Below are 16,444 nucleotides of genomic sequence, written 5' to 3' on the forward strand. Positions count from 1 at the left end.
CCAGTGCCCTAGCTTCGCTGTTTTACAGGGGCGGCCGTCCGAACTTTATTTCGCCTGCCTTGCCACTCTTTCCTTCTCGCCAACTCCGTATATATAGTACGCTTTGACCTGCAGCGATTTCACCAGCTACCCCAACTCTTCAAATATCCCGCACATGTAGTGTGCATATCTCACTAAATTCCACGCAATTTGTATTAGGCCTGTTCAAATTTCGGAGTTTCAAACTGCATCATATCACCGTACCTACAACACATATAGCCCTAGTCAAACCTTGAGAGTATCTTGGATGATTTATTTCTGGCATAACATGTTAGCGGTCTTTATGGTCTAACAATTCTTAACAATGCTGAGCGAGGTTTGTGTACATTCCATTTACAACACAATCCCTTTCGCAAATTGAAACTCCAAACTGGATTGGTGTTACGAATGAACTTGATTGGCGGGTTTAGTAAACTATATAGTTCAGTGAGTGTATTGCCTACGTACTTCAATATTGTGCCCTTCTTGTTACTCACGAGGTGCAGACTACATCCAACCATATAGAGCAACTGATCCAACATTTACCCTGGATGCTTTGCAGTATTTGGAAACAACCCACTCCACGAAAATTATAGTATTTAAATAACATTTTTACACAATGTTGAAACTTCAATGACTACTTTTGACGATGTATGAATACAGTAGTTTATACACACGAATCAGTGTTGCACCAGAATCATAACTTGAAGCACCTGGTCAAAGGGACCGCGAAAATTTACGTAAATTTGCAACGAAGAAATAATTAAACTGTGGTATAAATGCACATTTTACATTATCAATTCTCAATACGGAGAGAACCAAACATATTGTGAGATGAAAAGTCCTTTTCAGTATCAGAGATGTTGTGGTAGCTTCCCGCAAAATTCATAGAACTGTCTCAACTCATAACTTTCTGTGATAAAACAGTTATTCAAATATTACGTTAACAACGTCCTCTGAGTTTTATCAACTATCTTGTAAATATCGTTAACAACGAGATTTTGTTAGACAAATCAAGTTGGTAACGATATTTACATGGCTGTTACTACAAATCAGGACGTTAACGATTTGTTTCCCCTTTTTCGTGTTACATAGTTTAACCATCATGCTTTGCGTTCATTGAGCACTGAAGATGCAAGCATGTTTGCAGACAATGGGTAAGGGACTATTAGCCAGACAAATCGCAGGAAATTTGAGAAAACATCAATGGCTGTATTTAGCATGAAGATCTCTGTAATAGATATGTACATTAGCTCTGCACAGAAGCAACTTGCGGTTGATTGTTTTATTTTTTTGAAAAGAAAGAATGATGTTCGTTCACAATGTGTTAAAACATCGGAACTTTAGATAGCAACGAAAGTGTAGACATCAACGTGAGTTTAGACATCAACGGGAGTTTAGATATCAACAAACAACTGCAACATGGTAAAATAGCGGCAACAACTTTAGTTTAGACAGCAACAAACTTAGTTTAGACAACGAAATAAGGTTGCCCTTTTCGCGTTCCATACAGGAGAGCCATTAGGAACGCGAAAAGAGTAAAAAAGGAACTGATTGAGCAAAAGTTTGATACTGTAAACCCGAGAGAAACATGGGCGAACATCGGGAGATTACCAACTACAAAGGGGTGAAGAGGTCAGCGGATAGTGATGACGCGGAGCTGCCAGACAAGCTGAACAAATTTTATACGCGGTTTGACAAAGATAATAACAGCCAACCATCTCCATCCAACAACACAGATGTCACCGCGCCATTTGTCATAGATGTGACCTCGGTGAGGAACAATTTCAAACGACTCAACGAACGGAAAGCTCCAGGACCCGATGGCATCACCCCAAAACTGCTCAAAATATGCGCCGAACAACTTGCTGGCCTCTACACTGACATATTCAATCGGTCGCTGAGCACGTCAGTAGTACCCCGGTCATTCAAAGATGCCATCATAGTACCCATCCCAAAGAAGGGCAAAGTATCTGGCTTGAACGACTATCGACCGGTCGCGCTTACATCTGTACCGATGAAAACATTTGAACGTTTTATCCTGTCTTTTATCAAATCACTTTTACCCGAAGGTTTTGATCGCTCGCAATTCGCCTGTCGCACGAACAGATCGGTTGAAGACGCTATTTCTATATGGTTACATGGGACCCTGGCTCACCTGGAGAGGAAGTGTTCCTACGCCCGCGTACTTTTTATGGATTATAGCTCAGCTTTTAACACTATTATTCCTTGACAGTTACAATTTAAATTATTGGAACATTTGAAATTCCCTCCTTCAATTTGTAATTGGATCCTGGATTTCCTTCTGGAACGCAAACAGACTGTGAGGGTCGGTAACAATTATTCAGCGGCTGTCGTTCTCAACACGGGCACCCCACAGGGGTGTGTACTATCGCCACTGCTGTACTGTACTCCCTGTTCACACATGATTGTGCAGCCGTCCACCCAAACTCGCGGATCATCAAATTTGCAGACGACACCACAGTGACTGGCCTGATCACAGATGACGATGAAAGCCACTACCGTGATGAGGTAAACCTCATGGTGAACTGGTGCCACGATAACAACTTAACTCTTAATGTGGACAAAACTAAGGAACTGATTGTGGACTTCAGGCAGAACAAAACACAAAGGACCCTCTGATCATAAATGGTTCTGCTGTAGAGCAGGTGCACACATTCAAATTACTAGGCACATTCATTATGGACAATTTGTCTTGGAATGAAAATTCAGATGAAATATTGAAGAAGGGACGTCAGGGACTATTCTTTTTACGGACTCTTAAATCTTATGGTGTTAGTGATCTTATTTTAGTGAATTTCTATCATGCAATTATAGAGAGTAATTTAACAACAAACATTTTAGTCTGGTTTAGTCGTGTGAGTCAGAGGGATCTAGAGAAACTACAGTCAGTTATCAGGAGTGCTGAGCGTATAATTGGCACTAGTCTACCATCCCTCCATTCACTGTATCAGGAGCGAGCACTGAGGCGTGTAGATTGTATTATGAAAGATCATTCCCACCCAGCATTTGTGCATTTCAATTTCCTTCCCTCAGGCAATAGACTACTGTACTAGCTTTTAGAGGTTCGAAGCGTTTCACCAACAGTTTTTATCCATCTGCAGTGAAGATTTTCAATGTGCATCATAGTCGCTAACTTATTTTTCACTCCCTGTATCTTATGTCTTATATGTTCTGAATTCTGTTTTATATGAATTAGCGCTCTGTTTATCGTACTAGTATACATTTTATGGTTCATGCCGTACATATTTCTCATCATTCGTACTTTTTTACATCGTCACTTTTATCGCAATGTTTTTATACCATTGTCGATAGCCTACCGGTATTTATTACTCATGCAATATCACTTTTATATGTCTTTCATCGTTAGGTGTTTTCAATTTCATGTCTGTTTTAGAGCTCTTGTGTTTGAACAATTTCCATTGTAATGCATGTGGCTGAATAAATCATCTACCTATAGACATAACAACAAAAGATGAAAAGTGTGTTGTCAAACTGTGTGACCATTTTGACACATCTAGCAGTTTTTTGGCGTTGCTATGGGTAACCAGTATATAATACCTTTCAATCGTAATGGAATGCACTGACTGAATACACTTACGGTGCCATAATTCGAATAATGAATAGACGTCACAGATACATTGGCTTTACTATACACAATGTATCCAACTAGTTTATCCTCTGATGCATATCATGAGTCACAAACTACTATTCTATTTCTACCATAAAAATGAAAAAAAAAGTCCACATAATTATCTGAGATTTTAATAAAGTTATCAGATGCGTGAGAAAATCATTGTTGATACCTATTGTAACAACATTGATAATATTATACAATAGTATATATAGGCAATGCGATAAAAGCAATAAATATGAAAAAGTGGAATTATGCCTGTTTGGCTTTCCATACGTATGTGTGGCACCCTCTATTTTTTTTTTCCTTTCATTTCTTTGTATTGTGTTCTATTTGTGTGTAAAAGTAAGTGGGCCTGACGTTTCGATCCTAGCAGCTAGGTTCTTCTCAAGAGGCTAAATGACAATTTAGCTATTTTCTATTTGTATCAGGACTCAGGATGCTGGGCAGTCACCCAGTTTGGGACCATATCTATTTTTCTAACATTGAGAAAGCGATGTTGGTATCATAGGATTGGACACAAAACTCATAATGTTAATCCTCGTCACATTTTTGTCAAGTTAAAGGTCTATAGGAACCCACGTGGCGAGTTAATTACCTAACTAACCTATTTGATATCAACTATTTTGGGGAATGATTGATAACTCTCTGCTCTATTCCGGATATTACAAGTTCCTGCAGAACGTGTGTGACCTTCAAAAGTTCTGTGATTGTTACATGTTCGCCCAACTGTGGATGAATAGATGTTGATCAAGTTCTGCTGAGTTAATTGTCAACCACTCACAATAAGTTTAATCAAATATGATATGATATACATGCATGGATGATATATCTACGTAGGTGGTATCTGTCGAATTAAATTGAGATGTATTGATTTATAAATACTGTGGTTTATCAAGGATAGAACAAACTGGTTACAAACTTTGTGACAGACAGACAGTTAAATTAGACAAATGAGCAATGAATAGAGTAAAAACTTCACAAATCAACAAAGGAAAGGTAAGATCAAAGGAAAGAGGCATGGGAGGATTAAGGGCTGTGGAGATAAACCTCTGAGGGATGTAACAATGGGATTAAGGGCTTGTGGAGATAAACTCTGAGGTAGTGTAACAATGGGATTAAGGGCTGTAGAGATAATCTCTGAGGGTGTAACAATGGGATTAAGGGCTGTAGAGATCATCTCTGAGGGTTGTATCAATGGGATTGAGGGCTGTAGATATAATCTCTGAGGGATGTAACAATGGGATTAAGGGCTGATCGGGTGATAAACTCTGTTGTGTCCCTGATATGCAAATGTTGAAAGTCCCAATAAGAGTACTGAGACATCAGTTTCATCAAATTTTATTTTTTAAAAATAGCCTTCATGGAGGTATGTGCAAGAATTGAATGGGAAGAGCAAGTTATGAAAAACTTGGAGAATTCATTGAAAAATGAGTAAAGCTATCACTTTAAAATCTTCCAGTGCATCATAATTTATCCCACTATGCTATAATTTCCATCAATATCATTAATTTTTATTGTTCAATATGCCTTTGCAATCCTGGTAGTTACTATAAGAAGATGAATTTGAAGACTAGACTAGTTGGACTAGATCGACAGCCTACAGGTTTTTGTCGCTTAGTTGTGCAGGCCTGTTTTTGTTACTGTTGGACCCTAGCCGTATTTCTGACAGCCAAACCTAACCTAAGTTACTATTTACTAATACTAGCTTTGGCCTGTGTCATGTTGTTCCTTAAAGTAAAACAACTGTCAATGTACAGGTGTTAGGCCTTTGAGTTTGAGCTGACGAAAGTTTCTTTTGCTGAATGCAGCTGTTACGCACGTGACGTAACTGGTTCAGCTCAGCCTCCCTAACTGTTAACCCTAGCCAAACTAAGAGTAAGACCTATACTAAGGAATGCCGATATACACAACTAAGGTCTGCGTGAGACACCCTAGGGGCCTAGGCATGTCGGCTGCAGGACTGACTAGGCTAGAAAGAATATAGGCCTCACGTTAGGACTAAGCCAGAATGTCGAGACGAACATGTTCCTTTCATTACAATGTCTCTCTTTAACAGCATTTAAGTCATTAACTCAATTGATTTACCATGTGAAAGGTGCCCAATCACTCATCCATTTCCTTCCATCTGCACAAAGGGATCTGAAGTTGTTCTGTGTGAGTGAAGCTATAACCAGGTGAATGAGATACAGATACCAAACAACTGGTTCCCGCACACGCGATTGTTTACTATTCTTCACGTTCAAGTGTTTACACCTTCACCCTTGTGCTAGCACTACCAAGACCATTTGTTCTGCGGATCATTGGTGCACATTGGTCGAAGCGTACGCTTACGCATGTGAGGTGAAAGGGAAATTCCCCTAAAACAAACTTTTGTAAGTCATGCAACAATCATGGATCTGACGCAAGTATTATATTAAACTTTAATCGCAGAAAGCCTAAGGATAGAGATCGATAAGTAACGTGTAACATAATGCGCTATAATTGTTTGTACAGGACTTTGAGCGTACTTTTCCAGTTACCTTCAATTTCAGCGTGTGTCATGCACTTCGGTTAGAATCTAAACCCTATATATTGCTGTTTATTATAACTGTGACAATGTCTGCCCCGCTATTGGAATAAGCATCAATAAACGTCGAAAGCAAGAGATTTGACAGAGTCATACGGATACATCTTGAAGGTTACCACTTTTCAATGAAATTTCAGGGCCCGGTCCAAGAGTGACAGCTAGGGTTCTTCACCAAGTAGGTTACTCCCATCCAAACTGCAGTTGACACAATGCACGATAGTTCACAGAATGTGCATGCCTGAAGTGATTACAAAGCACAAAAATTACAGAAATAACCCAAAAAGACTTTTCCCGAGCGGATATCCAAAATACCCGAACAGGTTTTTACAATATTCACCTATAATTTAAAAAAAAAAAAAAAAAAAATATTGAGAGAGAATGTAAAGAAGCACATTTTTGTTGACACCTCGTTAATGCCGCTATAAAAGACTGCACAAATTCACCAAAGCATTAATTTCCATAACGCTAAAGATAACCGAATGATAGCCTACATAAAGGCGGCTGACAAAACATTCCTTTCTCTCGATGCCACGGTCCACATTGACCTGTGAGTTGTTAACGAAATAAAGACAGACCCATAGTAATGTTAGCACAACATGTTGAAATAAATTACTGGCAGTTGCGACTTTTTGGCTGAACTGAATAAACTGATGTCGGAAGCAACCCGGCCTTGGGGCCCCTAGACATTGGGGCCCCTGGTTCAATGAACTGCTTGAACCGCAAGTTGCTACGCATGTAGTCTGTAACCGCCACACTTGTTCTTAAATATTTAGGAATAACAACTTAAGAAAATAACTTTTCATGACAAAGGCATCATCGATCTGTTTACTGGAAGTTGGAGAGGTAAACTTAACCGATATAAGTGCTTCATGAACGCAAATGCCGCCCTCTTCTGGACGTCTCATTTTCATAGTAATGGCTAAATTTGCTTGTTGTAGTCTGAATTCTAGTAAGCTGCCATTAGCCTTTTTGCAATGTATTATTTTTCGATTTGATGTTAAAGCAGACCCTTAAGTAGGATACCTCAGTATTGTGAATTAGGGTGTACCTCAGTATTAAGGCATGGGTACCTCAGTACTGTGAAGGAGGGGTATCTCAGTATTATGAGGTATGATACCTAAGTATTGTGAGGTACTGTACCTAGGTATATTGAGGTATGGGTACCTTAGTATTGTGAGGTATGGATACCTCAGTATTGTGAGGCTTGGTACCTTAGTATTGTGAGGTATGGGTACCTCAGTACTGTGAGTTATGGGTACCTCAGTATTGTGAGGTATTGGTATCTCAGTATTGTGAGGTATGGTAACTAAGTTATGTGAGGTACAGTACCTCAGTATTTTGAGGTATGGGTACCTCAGTATTGAGAGGTATGTTAACCTCAGTATTGTGAGGTATGGTACTTTAGTACTGTGAGACAGTACCTCAGTATTGTGAGGTATGTGTACCTCAGTATTGTAAGGTATGGTACCTCAGTATTACCAGTCAAATCTGGTCAACATGTACAATTGCCCCTCAAAGTCCCCCAAACTGAACCAGTCATCCCCCTTATGCTTTTCACAGAAATGCTATAAAATATGCCTTATGTATTTAACAAAACAATGCAGAAATTCCATCACTTAAGATGGTATCCCATGGTTCCAAGGGTTTGTTCTTTACTTACCGATCCTCCAGCCAGTGGACATACCCAAGTCTTTACCTAAATTTGAACACAAAAGCCAACAAAAAGGAAAGAGAATCTAAATTGATGACATTTGCAGTATCTGTATTTAGTCCTTAATCAATATTACATAGCAATATTCTCATGTATTATCTTTTCTTTTTGTTTTCCACAACAATTTCAATAAATCATTACCGACTCTAAAGAATAACCTTTTTACGAAGGTACTTTAGACCCAGAACCGTGGTATGAAAAACAAAATATAAGATGTTCATTGTTAAGTATACTGATAGGCTCGAGGCTTCCAAATTCTGTCTATTTTACTCGCTAAATGCAAATGCTTTTTTCAAATTGCCAGAAGAGGAAAAAAGAAACTGGCATTAATCTGCCAGTTGTCATTAAGAACGTAAAAACATGATAAGTTTGGTAAAAATCCTCAGTCAAAAAAATTTGCATGAGTTCCAAACCTCACATAAAGCCCTCTATTTACTGCTTAATATCAGACAATACTATTTGGCTTCTCTCAGTAACCTGTATAGTCACAGACATGTGTTTTACTTTGGAGAACACCAACAAGAATTTGATTTCATCCAGTAGATTTCTTTATATGATTGCAGTTTTTAGCAGGTGGTTAAATTTTTTGAAAATTCTATGCCTGATGCTGTATGCCTGAGTATCTTTAAAGCAGTTTCATCCAATAAAAAGTAAGTCCAATAATTCTTGCCATTTGTTTACTATTAATACTCACCAAAAGACACAGTAAACTAAGCAATCAAAGTCTCTCAGTTCATATTGACTGGACCCTTCCCTGAATAATTAAAGCAAGCTTTGCCTTTAAAAATGTCCAAGTGTACTAAAAATCGAACTCCTTGATGATATTAAGGAATGCTGTAGATGCACTAGATAAAATAAATTATTGCATTCCTTAGGATTGTTAGGTGTGCTGTTTACATTTGGTATGTGTTGTCAATTGCCCTCCAGGTGTAGCCTACATATAAAGTGCATGATTTTTCTGTTCCAATTTCTTGTGAATCTAGTTACAAGGCCCTTCCCAGAGTATCTAAATCACATTGTAATACCAATTCAAACATAAGGTGAGTTGATGACTGGAAGAAAAAAAAAACGCTTACAATTTTTTAAATTCTTTTATATATGAAGTTTTACCTGCATGCAATAAATTAAACTTCTAACAGTCATTTAAGGCATGTGATTACACACTCGCAGTCTTGCACGCATCAAAGACGAGGCCTGATTAAATCTGCTTTTTTAAGGGCAAGTACAGTCGAGGAAAGGCAATTTTATAATTTCTGTTCACCAAAACGCACCAGAAATTATTAGGCAGAAAAAGATAAGAAAAAAAAGGAAAATAACAGGATTAAACTTTTCAGAGTGCAATGTACCCAGTAGTGTGTGAGGATTATCTGACAACCAGGACCCAACACAAAAGGTAGCTTTGAAATGATGTTACAATAGTTTCAAAATCCTGTGAGGGCCTTGCTCAGCCTGTGACTTCATTATAATAGTGAACTATTCTTAATAAAACATAAAGAAATATACATCACTGATTCTGATGCAGGAAGGGAGCTGTATGTTTCTGTGGGTGGGGGGAGGGTGGTTGGTATGTAAGGTCTACTCTCCTCTATATTTAATGGTCATCTTCCTACAATGCTCATTCCAATCAATAGGGGGTGGGGTGGGTAAGACAATACTGGTGAAGGGTATTAAGGGGGGGGGGTGTAGAGAGTGGGTGTCTTTTCCACATTCCCTGACTGATAATGTCACTCTAAACAAGTCATGTCAAAGATGGTTTCCCCAACATCTATGACAAATAAAGTAATGACTGGTAGACCTAGCTGCTGCATTTTCTGGAAATTTAACCGAAATATGTCAAGAACATTTTGTTTTATTTTCACAGTTTCCCATAAACCTGCTCCTACATAATTTTAACATCCGTAAGGCAGTTCATCTCCACACAAACAATTCTTGTAATTTCCTCGATGTTTACGACCACAGCCCTGACTCACATTGAGTTTTACAACCTGACGACATCGTACAAGTGCGTAGTGATCCGATAACGTTGTTGGAACACAATGTCCGATGCTGAATTTTTAATGCAACAGTTGCGACGGGTAGAAGCATACTGTCATCCTTGAGAGCATATTTCCCTTTGTCCTTCATCGAATCAAGTTATATTCTAACCTGACATATATCCCGTTGTCCTTCAACGGATCAAGTAACATTCTGACCTGACATACTAACAACTGGATCCATGGAATCGAAGCTCGCCAGCTCAGACCCGACGGGGCGCCGTCCGATTAGCCAACTGGAGTCGTTTCTCCGTGCCGATCAATCTTCCCTCATCAGAGTGAGTCTTCGTGTCTCAGGTATTCGCCGATATCCGCCTGATGGAAGACTACTATCTGTAAAGGATCTGTGTGTCTGCACTCCTGAGTGGTCTTAGCTGCAACTCCAAAACCCTGAGGAGGTCAAAGAAAAGATTTAAGATTTTAATTTAAGAATGAATTTCAAGAGCAGCGTATCATGCTACAAGTCTGCTTCTCTAAGTGATAAAGTTCTCTCAGAGGATGAAATTTTATTTTATTAAGAATTTTATTTCTGATGATGTACCATTCTCACCCAAAAAACGGTAGAATACTTGAGAAGTGCTGGTCTAACTTTCTCCTGTCTGAGATGTGAGATATTCACCTTTCTCGGAATTGACTTTCCAGCAATCACTTGATGATGACATTATCTCCTCATTTCAGGTGGCCTACTTGTTTGTTTGTTTAACACATTACTTTAATGCCTCATCATGCATCCCATTCCAAACATAAACAAACCGATCTCTCCCTCTACATTCTTGTTTTTGGTACCAAAATGTAGTTAATAAATAACTCGCATAATGAAGTGACGTCAGACAGTTGCACCCCCTACAGTACACCCAACATCAATTAATCAATTTATCAAATTAATGTTTTTTTTTAAATTAGCCATGTCTTACCAGAGGCACATCACTCACATAATAAAGTGACGTCAGACAGTGACACTGCCTACCCCCAAACATCACTTAAACAATTTATCAAATTAATATGTTTTTTATTGTTAATTATCCATGTCTTACCAGAGGCACATCACTCATGGAATGAATGACCACTCCTTGATATTTTGCTGTATTCTCTGTGATCCTGGCTAGTCCAGACTTTAAGACATGGTTTCCATATAGGAAGGATTGCTCAGAGCCGGGCTTAACCCACACTTTGAACTGCAGAGGGAAGAAAATCAATTGTAGCAGTAAAGTCTGATGATGGCATTCAAAATAAAAAACTCATACATGATTACTCCTCCTTACAGCATGATATCACCAACAGAAATTAGCCTACATCACATCCTTATCAAGTGGTAATTTTCATCAATTCTTTGCTCATTTTTGAAAAGAATGAGCAAAGTTTGAGAGATTGAAAGTCACAAATGTTGACATACGCATGGTTCTTTCAATATAAACACATTCAAGTGAACTCAAGACTTTATACTGCAATAGTAGTAACAAATCGTGAGCTACTGTCTGATTGGATGAGCTGAAACTGTTGTTTCATTCAAGGCCAATGATCATAACAAATTAACAATTAACAGTTCATTGGCGCTTCTTCCAGTATTCAGTAGAATTACTCATATCTTATTGCTCAATAATTCACATGGTTTTGTGTTTCACTTAAATCCTATCATAGTTATGGTATTCAAGGAGAATTTTTCAAAGACAAATTTGATTCAATAAATGCAAGGAAATCAGGAAGATGATACTTTCTTAAGAAGAAGATGAAACAGAAAAGGAAAGAAAAAAAGTCCTAGGCATCTTGTGCAATCAACTCTAATTCTTTGTCAGCCTCCAATGGGGAATAGGCCTCTGGGGACTTATTCATAAACTTACATTTGGGGACTTAATATGAAATACAACCTTAACATGGACAGAAAGGTGTTATGATATTTTACACTGGTTATGTATACAATTATGTCACCAGTTTAAATTTTTTGGGTGAGGGGAATGGGGGGGGGGAGGGGGGATGGCTTGGCAGTAGCTGTAACCAACACCTGTCATTTTATACCAATTCTCTGTACCCTCATTTGACTGCAGATGCAATACAGAAGTACAACTACGGACATAAAATATAATTAAATATTATACAGATATTATGCAAATATTATGCAAAAGTCACACCTACCTTTGCATATGGAGCTAAAAATTCTAAGCATGTTATGTGAAGTCTAAACTTCTTGGTCTTTGTGATCTTGCCAAAACACGTTCCAAAGGACACCAAACCCTTCTGAGGCATAGTTCCGGCCAGTTTCATAATTTCCTCACTGCAAATAAATAACACAACAGTTCAAGTTACTACATATATTCCTTTATATTATATTGTTAAGATGACATATCGATGATTGCTACTTGAGCTAAAGTTTCCCTGTTTCGTAGATCTATCTACAGTTGCACCAACGTTTCACACCCACCTTTCCAACTAGCAAAAGGCTTTCTGCATGCCTCATAGGCGAGACGTAAAACCTGACAATCAACTGTTGTTTATATGATAGAGGTCTTTGAGTAAAACAACTCCCTCACACATCTAAGACAAATCTTTCACTATCTGGGAGATATTGTGCTTTTAAAGTTTGTTTCTTGTTGTTTTCCTTTTCCATACTTTCAAAGTAGAATGTTAACAGTTTTGTCGATGAAACCCAATGCGAACATTACGTCAGGAAGTGAGCTTCAATAATTTAGATATATACAATATTTGCACAACCCATGTCCATTGCAGAAAATAAACATTGTCAGAAATGAGGGAGAAAACGGAAAAACTTGAAACACATGAGGATCGATGATGTCATATTTAGACTTGATCAAGTCTCCAGCCTTCTGTGTGAAGCAACATTAAATCCATGATATCTTCCAAATGAAAAGAAAAAGACTTATTTTAGCTGATTGGAAAAGACAAATTCAATGTGTTTCCTACTCAAGAATGGTGGCATGTGCTAGGGATGCACCGGATCCAAATTTTTGGATCCGGCCGGAACCGGATTTTGCCGGATAGTACATGAAATCCGGCCGGATAAAATCCGGCCGGAACCGGATTTTTTCATTACACAAAAGAAAATCATTAATAAGAAGTAGAAGAATGAAACAAGGAGCAAATCTTAGGTGAGGTATACGCATATTATAAAGAAGGTGAAATTAAGACCCCATTTATGAGATTAAATATGACTTGAAGTGGTGTAATCTACATTTTTTAATAAAATAACTACAATATAATTGTTGACAAGCTTGATACAGTATGTAAATTTGTTTGTTGGAAAAATACTGCATACTAACTATGAAGTTCAGACGTATTTAACCATATAAGAGATGGTTTCACACATAAAAATTCAGAGAAAACATGAATGCCAACAATAATGGGAAAGTAAAGATTCAATGGAACAGTATTTTGACTGATAAGTATATGAATGGTCTATTTTAACTGCACAATATTAAACTGATGAAGGCTGCAAGAATGGATTTCACTGCAAACTGTATTTGTTGTATATAGCTCCATATTATTACAGTAGTTGTATTACTTTGGTTGATCTTTAGAAACAGTGGGTCAGACCATTGAGAAAATTAAGTTAAACATGTTAAACCTAATTTTTCCTTACTTTGAATGTTTTTATCAATTTTTGGAAATAGTTTACATTGATTTAAGTTAATACCAACACTTTTTTAAGGAATAATTCAGGCCAGATTTTGAAAAAGATCCGGCCGGATTTTGAAAAATATCTGGCCGGAACCGGATAATTGCTCACTATCCGGCCGGATAGTCTGGCCGGACCGGATTTCCGGTGCATCCCTAGCATGTGCAAAGTTATTTCAGTTGGAAAAAACACTGAGATCCAACTAAACAAGTTATCTAGAAATTCTTCAAATGTATCTTTACATCAGTATTGCTAGTAATATCATCACAGAATTTCTCAAAGTCCATAAACTATACACTTTGGAGTTTGACTGCTGTAGTTGATAACTACTAACAAAACCCAGAATGAAAACATTTCATGGTTCCTTGCTGCTGCTCATTGACATGATTAATAGGGAACACTCCAAGTACGTAATGATCAAGCAAGATCAATAATTTCCTTTTGAAGTTACTAACCATACAAACTTGTAACCTTAATAATGCAAAGCCACACCTCCCCATAAGTACAGATGTTATCAATTGCAAGGCACATCAGTATGTATCTAGTTGTCTACCAATATCACCATACCAAGTTGAAGAATCTCCAACTTGTTCAAATTAAACTTTGCAAATTTGAAGATTTTGATGTTTGACCATATGAACTCATTAATATTCATGATATGAGCACCAAAATCAATAGGGTCTATCAACTTGTTATGGACCACGCACCCACCAAGTATGGCATTGATCAATCATTCCCTTGTCGAGTTATCGTGCATACAAACGAAAGTGTCACACACATACACACACACCGACCTGACTACAAAGGTACAGCACCTTTGCTTTCAGCAAGGAAACAATAATAATAATTACAATCATAATAATTATAAATAAAAAGCTTGGGCTTACCTTGCATAGTATATTCTGTCTTGATGTAGCCTAAAGCAGTATTTCCCATCTGGTCGGTCAATCAATAGTTGAATATTTTCACCAATACTGCAGGAGAAGATGAGGAACTTGTTAAATCTGTTGCAATGACTTTATATGAAGGCCTGATCTTAATACTAATACAACAAATTGCATTGAGTGCAATGTTGAGAGATTTATGGCTTCTTGATATGATGAATAATCATTTGACAGTACTCTTAAACAATGACGAATTTACAGTTTTTGTGTGTGTACAGACAGGTTACCAATAACTTGGATTCTCTATAGCCATATTATCAGAAGAAAACTTGAAATCTAAAAGACTTTCGGGTCACACTAATTAGCGTCAACAGGCCGATTTCACGACAACTCACGACAACTCAAGACAACTCAAGACAACAAGTTTAAAATACCATCAAATACAATTGATGTTATCAGAGTATATCTGGAAACACGTTTAAAACTGACTGGAACCAGCGTGCATACATATTTTTCACGGGAAAAAATGTTTTTTTCGTAAAAATCGCCAACTTTTTCCTAACGTTGAATTGGACGACGTGATGCTATTGCGCTTGCGCAATGACATTGGACCGAACCATTACACTACAGGTAAGTGCAATTTTTCAATCGAGAATGGTGCCCACAAAATAAAACCAGGCAAAATGATGGTAAGCAAGACTCTGTAAAGTTGATAATCACATATGTAAATTACAATGGAAAAACAATAAGAAATATTCATTATTTTTAAAACATTAAATAATTTGATTTGGAGTTCATTCACCATACTTTGGTGCTTTATTACTACAGCAACCCACCTTACCGACACTGTACACAAGGCAGTTCCCAAACCTAGCACAAACCAACCCATATTATAATGGTTCAGTCCGATGGCATTGCGCAAGCGCAATAGCATCACGTTAGGAAAAAGTTGGCGATTTTTAAGAAAAAAACATTTTTTCCCGTGAAAAATATGTATGCACGCTGGTTCCAGTCAATTTTAAACGTGTTTCCAGATATACTCTGATAACATCAATTGTATTTGATGGTATTTTAAACTTGTTGTCTTGAGTTGTCTTGAGTTGTCGTGAGTTGTCGTGAAATCGGCCTGTTGACGCTAATTAGTGTGACCGAGACTTTCACATTGGCAAAATTTGGGTCACTAATAGGATGCCTTGACACAGAGATTTCTCACCTTGCCTTCCCAGATAGTGACAGATGGACAATTGGATACATAAATTAATGAACTTCTAAAACAGTTCTAGCTTCAGTTGGGTTCTTTGTTAAAAGCTAATGAGAAAGGCTACCTAATAATCTCTATCTTTGCCGAACCCATGACTGAGTTACACTTACTTAGCCTAGGCCTAAGTCTGATCGACAGACCTTTTCTGTGGTATCCCTACACCATGTGTCTTTTCTTGTCTTTTGGTGTGAAAATAAATCAAGTCTTATCGTTATACCCATGCATGCAGAAGAAGCACTAATCAATGCTGAACGTAGCTGCGCTAAAAGTTAATATCGGTAGGATAGCCTAAACCTGTACCAGGATAGCATAAGCCTAACCAGCATAGTCTGCAACGTCAACGGGTTAGACTTATGTTAATTTCCTTGTCTGAAGTGGTTTAAGGATTTGAACATTTGAAATGTACTGTTCACGTACTACTTTGATAGCTTCTCAAACAGAATTGTGGTTTCTTCTTCTGTCAAAGGCCTCATCTTGAAGGAACGATGTAATCTTTCGTTGTACTTAATTCGTGTTGAGTATTTTCACGTGTGTCTCACGGTATCATGACACAATTGCGTAATCGCACACGAGTGGATGCGTTTTGTTCTCTAAAACGACTGGTTGTTGAACTCTAGCTGCTTACAATGACATTGAACCTTGACCGGGTACCATGGTATCTAGACGCTTTGTTTATATGTTAGCT

General features: G+C 37.8%; 2 protein-coding genes across 2 annotated transcripts in view; both read right to left on the minus strand.

Moving 5' to 3' along the window:
• Positions 1-6,479, minus strand: part of LOC139976025 (polyamine-transporting ATPase 13A3-like) — a 50,952-nt gene extending 44,473 nt beyond the window's left edge. The window contains exon 1 of the mRNA XM_071984412.1: positions 5,762-6,479. The gene's annotated coding sequence lies outside the window, so the exon portion shown is untranslated. The remainder of the gene's footprint in view (positions 1-5,761) is intronic.
• Positions 6,480-7,987: 1,508 nt separating this feature from the next.
• LOC139975998 (60S ribosome subunit biogenesis protein NIP7 homolog) lies at positions 7,988-16,329 on the minus strand. Its single transcript, XM_071984336.1, has 5 exons — positions 16,177-16,329; positions 14,502-14,588; positions 12,117-12,255; positions 11,021-11,161; positions 7,988-10,376 (listed from the first exon to the last, which is right to left on the minus strand). Exons 1-5 carry the CDS (start codon positions 16,230-16,232, stop codon positions 10,260-10,262), a joined length of 540 nt encoding a protein of 179 aa, XP_071840437.1. The 5' UTR covers positions 16,233-16,329; the 3' UTR covers positions 7,988-10,259.
• Between the last annotated feature and the right edge of the window lie 115 nt (positions 16,330-16,444).

The sequence above is a fragment of the Apostichopus japonicus genome, chromosome 11 (assembly GCF_037975245.1).
Source record: "Apostichopus japonicus isolate 1M-3 chromosome 11, ASM3797524v1, whole genome shotgun sequence".
Taxonomy (NCBI): domain Eukaryota; kingdom Metazoa; phylum Echinodermata; class Holothuroidea; order Aspidochirotida; family Stichopodidae; genus Apostichopus; species Apostichopus japonicus.

Bases quoted from the DNA above. Each gene is read 5' to 3' on its own strand.
- LOC139975998 (XM_071984336.1), bottom strand. From the start codon at position 16,232: ATGAGGCCTTTGACAGAAGAAGAAACCACAATTCTGTTTGAGAAGCTA. The intron at 11,162-12,116 runs GTAGGTGTGACT...TTCCCTCTGCAG, and splicing joins TTTTAGCTCCATATGCAAAG to TTCAAAGTGTGGGTTAAGCC. The intron at 10,377-11,020 runs GTAAGACATGGA...TGACCTCCTCAG, and splicing joins CCATGAGTGATGTGCCTCTG to GGTTTTGGAGTTGCAGCTAA.